General features: G+C 52.0%; 1 protein-coding gene across 2 annotated transcripts in view; it reads left to right on the forward strand.

Annotated features, from left to right (window-relative positions):
• The window catches only part of MSN (moesin), a 69,301-nt gene extending 62,355 nt beyond the window's left edge, over window positions 1-6,946 (forward strand). For both annotated transcript variants that reach the window (XM_069100396.1, XM_069100397.1), the window contains exons 9-13: window positions 609-739; window positions 1,129-1,289; window positions 2,519-2,611; window positions 3,350-3,562; window positions 4,938-6,946. In XM_069100396.1, the coding sequence (XP_068956497.1) occupies window positions 609-739; window positions 1,129-1,289; window positions 2,519-2,611; window positions 3,350-3,562; window positions 4,938-5,102 (763 nt within the window). In that variant the 3' untranslated portion in view covers window positions 5,103-6,946. The remainder of the gene's footprint in view (window positions 1-608; window positions 740-1,128; window positions 1,290-2,518; window positions 2,612-3,349; window positions 3,563-4,937) is intronic.
• Window positions 6,947-8,038: the final 1,092 nt, after the last annotated feature.

Genomic DNA, 8,038 nt, shown 5'->3' on the forward strand with positions numbered 1-8,038 from the left:
CAAAAAGCCAAAAAAAAAAAAATAAAAGAATCCCTCCTTCAGGGCTCAACCTTAGGTAGCAGATCTGGGGAGGCTTCCCTGAGCTCAATTTTTGGAATCACAGGACTTGGGTTCAAATCCTGTCTCTGACATTACCTCTGTGACTATGGGGAGAATCATTTAACTTATCTAGGCCTCAGTTTACTGAAGTCTAAAATGAGAGGGTTAGACTAGCTGGTCTTCAAGGTTCTTTCTAGCCCTAGATCTAGGAGCCTATGATCTCAGCTGAAATTTGGAGAAATCCTTCCTCAGATTTTCCTAAAGTGTTTTGTCTGCATTTGCCCTGGCCCACCTCACACTCTGCCTTGCCTTTTTGGGAGAAAATATTCCTCGTGAACTTTGGCTCTTCCACCTTGTGTGCCATGCCCCCTGTCCTCCCAGCTAAACACAGTTGCTGTTTAATAGATGTTTGTTGAACTGAACTGAAAGGACTCCCCAGCCAGGAGCCCCTGGGCAGAGGCAGGGACTGCCATGTTGGAGGCCCAGAGTCAGCTGGGATCCCAGCCTCTCCTTGGACCATCTAAGTGTTGCTAAGTGCTGTTTCCCATTCTGTTCCCCTGCCCCTCCAGGGCCCTCCTGGAGAATGAAAAGAAGAAGCGGGAACTAGCTGAGAAGGAGAAGGAAAAAATCGAGAGGGAGAAGGAGGAGCTGATGGAGAAACTGAGGCAGATTGAGGAACAGACCAAGAAAGCTCAGCTAGGTACCTAAGGGCCTCGGAGGGTGGGGAGGTTGAGGGATGATAGAGCCCCATTGGAGGAGCCAGCCGGGCCCCTTGTCCATTCAGTCTCTTCAGGGATCCCTCCTGGGGAAGGGCTTGAAGGAGGGTGGGGGGGGGCGGAGTAGGTGATGGTATGGAAAAGCTGAGAAAACTCCCAGCAAGGAGAATGGGCTGCCTCCTCAGGTAGTGAGCTCCCTGCCACTGCCTTCAAGGAGGAGACCCTCAAGAAGAGGCTGGCTGACCCCCCCTTGTGGGGGATCAGCGTGCTTGGTCAGGTATGAGTGGAGAGTTTGGGGCTGCAGCCATGGTGAGGGTGGTAGGGGGTGGGAGGGGGATGGCCTTCACCTCAATCTCTGCCTTCTTCCATCCAGAATTAGAGGAGCAGACTCGGAAAGCTCTGGAGCTGGAAGAGGAGCGGAAGCGAGCTCAGGATGAGGCCGAGAAGCTGGCCAAGGAGAGGCGGGAGGCTGAGGAGGCCAAAGAGGCCCTGCTCCGGGCCTCTCGGGACCAAAAGAAGACCCAGGAGCAGCTGGTGAGGTCACCTGGCATGGTTACTGGGGTGTGTGTGTATGTGTGTGTGTGTGTGTGTGAGTGTGTGTGTCGGTGTGAGTATGTGTCTGTGTGTGAGTCTGTGAGTGTGTGTGTGTGTGAATGTGTGTGTGACTGTGTGAGTGTGTGTGACTGTGTCTGAGTAAATGTGTATGCATACATGTGTGAACATGTGAATGAGCATGCATGTGCACGATCATGTGTGTGCGTGTGTGTGAGTGAGAGCATGTGTGTGTGCACCCACTTGTGGCCAGGTGTACCCCACAACAAAGGGCAGAACTTTGTCCCTGTGGGGTCAAAGGGCCCCTTGTCGTCGCCAGCTGGGCCAGACTCCACTGTCTCCAGTGAAATAGTAGCAGTGAGTGGCCCAGGATGCTTGCATGGATGCTAGCTCTCACTGCCTTTGAAGTCAGAGGATCTGGCCCGATTCTCATCTCCATTGTTTAAGGCCTGTGTGACCCTCAGCAAGTTATTAACATGCCCAGGCTTGGTGAGGGGCCTGGCAGGGCTGAATAAGGCAGCACCCAGCTCCACATCCAGGGTCTGGAGGGTAGAAGGAAGAGGCTTTTGCTTGATCAGTGGTTAGATCTCTGTGGAGCACCCCCTGGCGTGCCTGGGCCTGTAGTACCAGGCTCTCCTAGCCTCAAGGACACAAAAAAGGCTGGTAGCTTAGACCACCGTTTGTTTGGAAGACTTGGGCTGAATAAGTTGGCAGGGTGACTTGGCTGCCAGAAAAGCCCCGCCCACTCTTGGGCCATATTCAGAGAGGGAGGTGAGTGTGAGTGACTCAGAGGTTTTGTGACCAGAGGCTCATGTTGGCAGAGGGACCTTGCGAGGTCATTAGGGCTTGGACTACTCTGAAGTTGCCCTGAACTTGGCGTCTAAGGGAACAGACTGTGGGGGACCTTGGAGGCCAGACCCAAGAGTATGGCTTGTTCACAGACATAAGGGCAAAGAGGAAACTGAGCTTTTGGGGCCTTTTAGTGCCTTAGCTGTCCTCATTCTCCTTGGGTCCCTTCCAGTATTTAATCCAGTGCCTGGCACATAGTAGGTACTCAATAACGTGATTGATTCTAGAGAGGCAAGGAAAAGCAGTCCAGCACCTGTCCAGGGGAAGCTGGGGCAGGATAACCCCAGATCTTTGTGCTGGGAGTGGGTGGGAAGGCCCGAGTCCTCGGGCTCAAAACAGGCCCTGGCTACCTCTCTCTTCAGGCTTCTGAGATGGCAGAGCTGACAGCCCGGATCAGCCAGTTGGAGATGGCCCGGCAGAAGAAGGAGAGTGAGGCTGTGGAATGGCAGCAGAAGGTGAGGCTGTAGCCCCTGGAGGGGGTGGGGATGGGGGAGCCCCTGGCCATCCTCAGTGTCCTGGGCAGCAGGTGGCATGGCTAGGCAGGGGAGGCCCAATCTCTGTAAAATAGGCCAAGACATGGACTCGATTTTGGGGCTTGGCCCCTGAGGCTTAATACCCCCAGCCTTCACAGCTCTGATTGGGGTGGGGGGGCATGGCAGGGACATGTCCCAGCTCTGGCCTCCTTCCTAGCCACATGCCTCTGGTCCAGGCATATGATGTCTTTGAATGTCAGCTTCTTCCTTCTTAAAAGAAAGATATATAGCCTTAGATAAATAGAAGTGATTTCCACTTTGGACCTTCTGCCTGGTGGTCTTCATTTGGGTTCTGATGCAGTGGTTATGTCCCTGCTGGCCACATATCAACTTAGAAAACTACAAACAAACATTATCTATGTTCTGTTCTGTTTTGCTTTCTTTTGGCAAACATTTCCCAATGATAATTTTGCTTGGGAGTTTTGCTGATCAGGAACAGACACCTATTCTCTAGTGGATAGAGAGTCTGCCTTGGTGCCAGCAGACCCTGGGTTCAGATCTTGCCTCTGACACCTACCTGTTGTGTGACCCTGGGCAAATCCTAGTGCTCTGGGTGAAGAAGGTGCCAACCTGCCCTGGTTCACCTGGCAGTTGAAATCCTAGCTCCAGTATCCCTCCTTGTCCTTTCCCTGGCTCATGTTGGCATGCCTTACCATGCAGGCCCAAATGGTCCAGGAGGACCTGGAGAAGACCCGGGCTGAGCTGAAGAATGCCATGAGCACCCCCCATGAGAATGAGCAAGATGATGAGCAGGATGAGAATGCGGCTGAAGCCAGTGCTGAGCTGCGGGCTGAGGCCTCCACCAAGGACCGCAGTGAGGAAGAGCGGACCACTGAGGCCGAGAAGAATGAGCGGGTCCAGAAACACCTGAAGGTAGCTGGGGGAGAGAGGGGGGTGGCCACGGGCTAAGTGAGCTCACCCTCCCTGCCAGACAGGGTGCAGGATGCCAGGCTAGGAGTCAGGCATGTGGGCGGAAGATGGGGGAGTCCACGGGTAGAAGGTGGGAAGGTCAGGAGGAGCAAGGCAAGAGGGTCACCAAGTTGTTAGTGAGTATGGTATAGTAGAGGGAGTGCTGAACTTGGCAGAGAAATCTGGGTTCGAATCCCTCCTCAGACATGTGTTAGCCATGTGACCCTGGGCAAGTAACTTTAATTCTGTGGGCCTCAGTTTCCTCATCTGTAAACTGGGGGATGTGGGATTGGATTTGATGACCTCTGAGGTCGCTTCCAACTGGATCTGTAATCCTTGGCCAAGGGAGCCCTGTGACCTGCTTGCAGCCTGCTCGCCATTTCCTCTCTTTGGAATTTGGAGAGCTTGAGCCTAGAGATTTGTTAAGCCCCCTCTGTATGCTTGGGCATATGGAGCTCAGGATGTAATTGGGGGGTGAGAAGGGGAAGTTCATTCACCTCAAGGAAGAGGGAAGTTATTTCTAGCAACCATTAGTGAGTGTTGCCTTTAGAGAATACCATGCTGGGTGTTGGTGTATGTTGAGTGTAGGTGAGCTCAGTCCCTGCCATCATGGAGGTTCCATTCTAGTGGGGGGAGAAGGCGCTAACCCAGCTTACTAAATGTGTGACATTCCATGGGCAGCACCCTTGCCAAGGGGCAGAACAGATGTCTGAGCAAAGGGCTCCGGGAAATTGGAGGCAGGACAAGAATCATGGCTTCTGGGAAGGGGTGACCACTACATAGGACCAGGAAGGAAGGGAAGGAAGGACAGATTTGATTCCTAAAGGCAGAAATGGAGGGTGCATGCTGGGTGGACTCTGGGTAAAGGCATAGAGATGATGGCAGCGGGTGGAATGGGTGGGGAGGACCAGGAGAGAGAAGAAGTGTCCCATCCCCTCCCCTTCTGTCAGGAAGTTCGGTCGAATCCAAAGCCCTCCTGTGGCTCTGAGGCCGATCTTTCTGTCCTCTCCTGGAGGTGAGCAGCAGCGCCCCATCTTTTAAGTGACCTGGATTCGAGTTCCGGCTTCGACACTTACTATCTGAGTGACCTAGGCAAGTCACCACTTTTCTGAGCCTCAGTTTCCTCTCTGGGAAATGTACAGGTTAATAGTTGTGCTGTCACCTGTTCAGGGATTGTCATGAGGGAAAGTTCTTTGTGAGTCAATACATGCTGTGTATATGTGAGTGGCCATCATCATCATTACCAGGGCTCAGGCTGGGGCTCTCTCATGCTAACCTGCTCGGAATGCCCTTTTCAGCTTCTCCTCTGCTCTCCTTCCCACCCTCCCCACCAACCTAGGCCCTGACCTCGGAGCTGGCCAACGCCCGAGATGAGACCAAGAAGACAGCCAATGACATGATCCACGCAGAGAACATGCGTCTGGGGCGTGACAAGTATAAGACCCTGCGTCAGATCCGCCAGGGCAACACCAAGCAGCGAATTGATGAATTTGAGTCCATGTAATCCTCTGGTCCCTGTCCCCCCCACCCCCAGCCATCTCTGACCTCTTCCACCCCTGCCTTTGCCCTTTCTGAATCAACCAGCCGGGCCCTCCAGGGTCCCCAGAGCACCCTCCTCCCTCCACAGGAGAGGGGGAGGTAGAGAAATTCGAACCCTTTTCTTCCCTCTCCCTTGCCCTCAGCTGCCAGCTTAGTCCAGGCCCTGACTTGCCTTCTCCAGAGGCTTTGTTCTGACCCTTGTCCCCCATGGTTCACTGCTGGGCTTGCCCCTTTCCCCTTCCTCCCAGAGTCCCAACCGCAGGGCCTGGTGTCTAGGCACATGTGGGTCTTCTCCAAGTTCCTGTGGCTCAGTGCAGGGCAGGAGGGTTAGGGGAAGAGAATAGGTAACATACTCCAAAGACCAGAGACAGACATTCCCCAAGCCTGCTTTATCCAGAACCTTTCAGGCCACCAGGAGAGGAGAAAGTAGCCTGGGCGGGGAGAGAAATCAGGCCATTCCTGATTTCCCTTCCCAGAGCCCGGCCCAGTTAGTTGGATTTGGTGACCCAGCACCCTGGGAGAGAGAGAGGGAGGGAGGGAGGAATATCCAAGCAAGACACCAAAAAACATTTTAAATCTTGGCTGCCCAGCACCCCCAAGCAAAACAGTGCCTTATAGGAGCTGTTTGGGTGCCTTATGGGGGCTGTTGAGGAGGCCTACTGATTGGCCACCTGTGCCTTGGGGGCTGTCCCTTCTCCCCTACGTGGGCCAGCCCCTCCCTGCCTTCCTTCCCTAGCAAGACTGAACAGAAAGCCCAGGGGAGTAGCCCATAGCTCCCTGTCCTGGGGAAGGGGCCACCCAGCTCTTTCCTGGGTCTATGGCATCCACCGTATCCTAAAGGCCTGAGCAGACAAGGGACTCCCACCAACCAGTCCCTCCTTCCCTCTATGGTGTGTGTGGAAGGGGGTTCATTGAATGTTATCACTCCATACCAGAGATGCTCGAGTCTCCTAAGACACACCTCCATGATGTGTGTGGAAGGGATAGGACCATGCCAGCCACCAGTGAGCTCCCCACAGACAGCCCCTCCTCCACTACCCCCTTCTGGGGGAAGTGCTAGGGGGAAGGCTGCCTCTGGGTCACTTTTCAATGTCCTGGCCCCTCCCCTCCTACCCCACCCCACCTTGCCCAGCACGCTGCTGAGCCATCCATGCCAGGCTGGTTGGGGGGGCACCAGGACCCTCCCAATATGATGCCTGTATGATGTACCCTTCCCCTGCCCACCATCTAATAAAATGGGGATTCCCTCCTTCCTCTTCCTCATAAATAGAATCTTGTTCTCGTCTCGGAGCAGGGCTACGTTTCGGCCTCCCATCCCTCCCACACCTTGGAAGTGTATACTGTATTATAAAGAAGATATTTTGCAGGAAATTAATGTAAAACGCTTTCTGTATCAGTGATGGCATCGTCACATTAGGTCACGCTAGATTGTTTTATTATTATTGTTATTTGTTCTGCAGATTTTTTTTTCTGTTTCTGTCTGGTTTCTCTGGGTTTGACAGGCCTGGCTTCTCCCTATTCCCTTTCCCTGTGGGCAATGGGACAGGGATGGGGGGAGGGCCACAGCTGCCGTCTGCCTTCTTCTGAAGTCTCATGGTTTGCTGTAAAATGTAACAGCCCTCTCACTGCCCCAGGCCTCGAGCAGTTAACTTGATGTTGTGTCCCTGAAAGCGAGAGTTGGGAGGCTGGGGCAGAAGGCTAGACTTTGTGCGTGCGTCTTATGTTTTTTTTTTTAATTTGTCTGGAGGGGTTTATTCTAAAGTCATATCATGTTTGGTTTCAGTGCCAATAAAGTTGAAACTACCCCCATCCTTTGGCTTGGTCTCAGTTATTCAAGGAACATTTATTTGGTACCTAATGTATGAGGGAGGGCTCCAGCTGGCCCAAAAGCTTGGGGGTGGCAGGGAGAAGGGTGGGGTTTGGAATGTCACTTGTATTATTTTGTGACCTGAGTTCAAATTTGGCCTCAGCCACTAGCTATGTGACCCTGGGCAAGTCACTTAACCTCTTTTTACCTCTGGAGAAGGAGATGGCAAACGACTCCAGTATCCTTGCCAAGAAAACCCCATGGGCAGTATTGGTGTGTTATCAACATGACTGAACAATATTTCCTGCCAGAGTACTTTATTTAAAAAAAAATTACCAGCTTTTTTGTTACTTAATTTCTTTTTAAATTTTCTTTTGGAATTCAGTTTTATTTTATTTCTAGTTCTGGATTCCTTTCTCTCTCCTTCCTTCTCCCATTGAGAGAGAGCAGGAAATACAAAACCCATTACGGGTATTTGTGGTCAAAACCAATTCTCCCATTAGCCATATCCCCAAGCCCCGCCTTCATTCTGCCCCCTCTCTGGCTGGAGGTGGGTAGCCTGTTGCCTCATGAGTCCTCTGAAATCCTGGTTAGTTCCACTGTGCTGTTCAGAGTTGCTAAGTCTTTCACAGTATTATTGCTTATCTTCATGGTATTGTCTCATGACTCTGCTTCCTTCCCACTGCATCAGTTCATACAAGTCTTCCTATGTTTCTCAGAAACCATCTTCCTCATTTTTTACAGTGTACTTGTAGCCCACCACCTTCATATGCTATAACTTTATCAACTGTTGCCCAATTGGTGGGCCTGATTCAGTTTCCAATTTTTTTTGCCACCACAGAAAATGCTGCTATAAATCATTGCCTTTATTTCTAGATATGCTCCCTCTTCCCCTACCCAGCAAACCATACCTGGTAACAAACAAGAGAAAGGAAGGGAAGGGAGAAGTAATTCAGAAAAACCAACACATCAGCTGGGTCCAACCAGATATACCATGTTCTGCACCACTAGTCCACCACCTTTGCAAAGAATGGAGGATGCTACATTTTCTCAACTCTCTAGGCTAAGCAGTATCATTGAGTAGTGTAGAGATA

The sequence above is a fragment of the Petaurus breviceps genome, unplaced genomic scaffold (assembly GCF_028583685.1).
Source record: "Petaurus breviceps papuanus isolate PSGF00001 unplaced genomic scaffold, PetGlider_PUasm1.0 400, whole genome shotgun sequence".
Taxonomy (NCBI): Eukaryota; Metazoa; Chordata; class Mammalia; order Diprotodontia; family Petauridae; genus Petaurus; species Petaurus breviceps.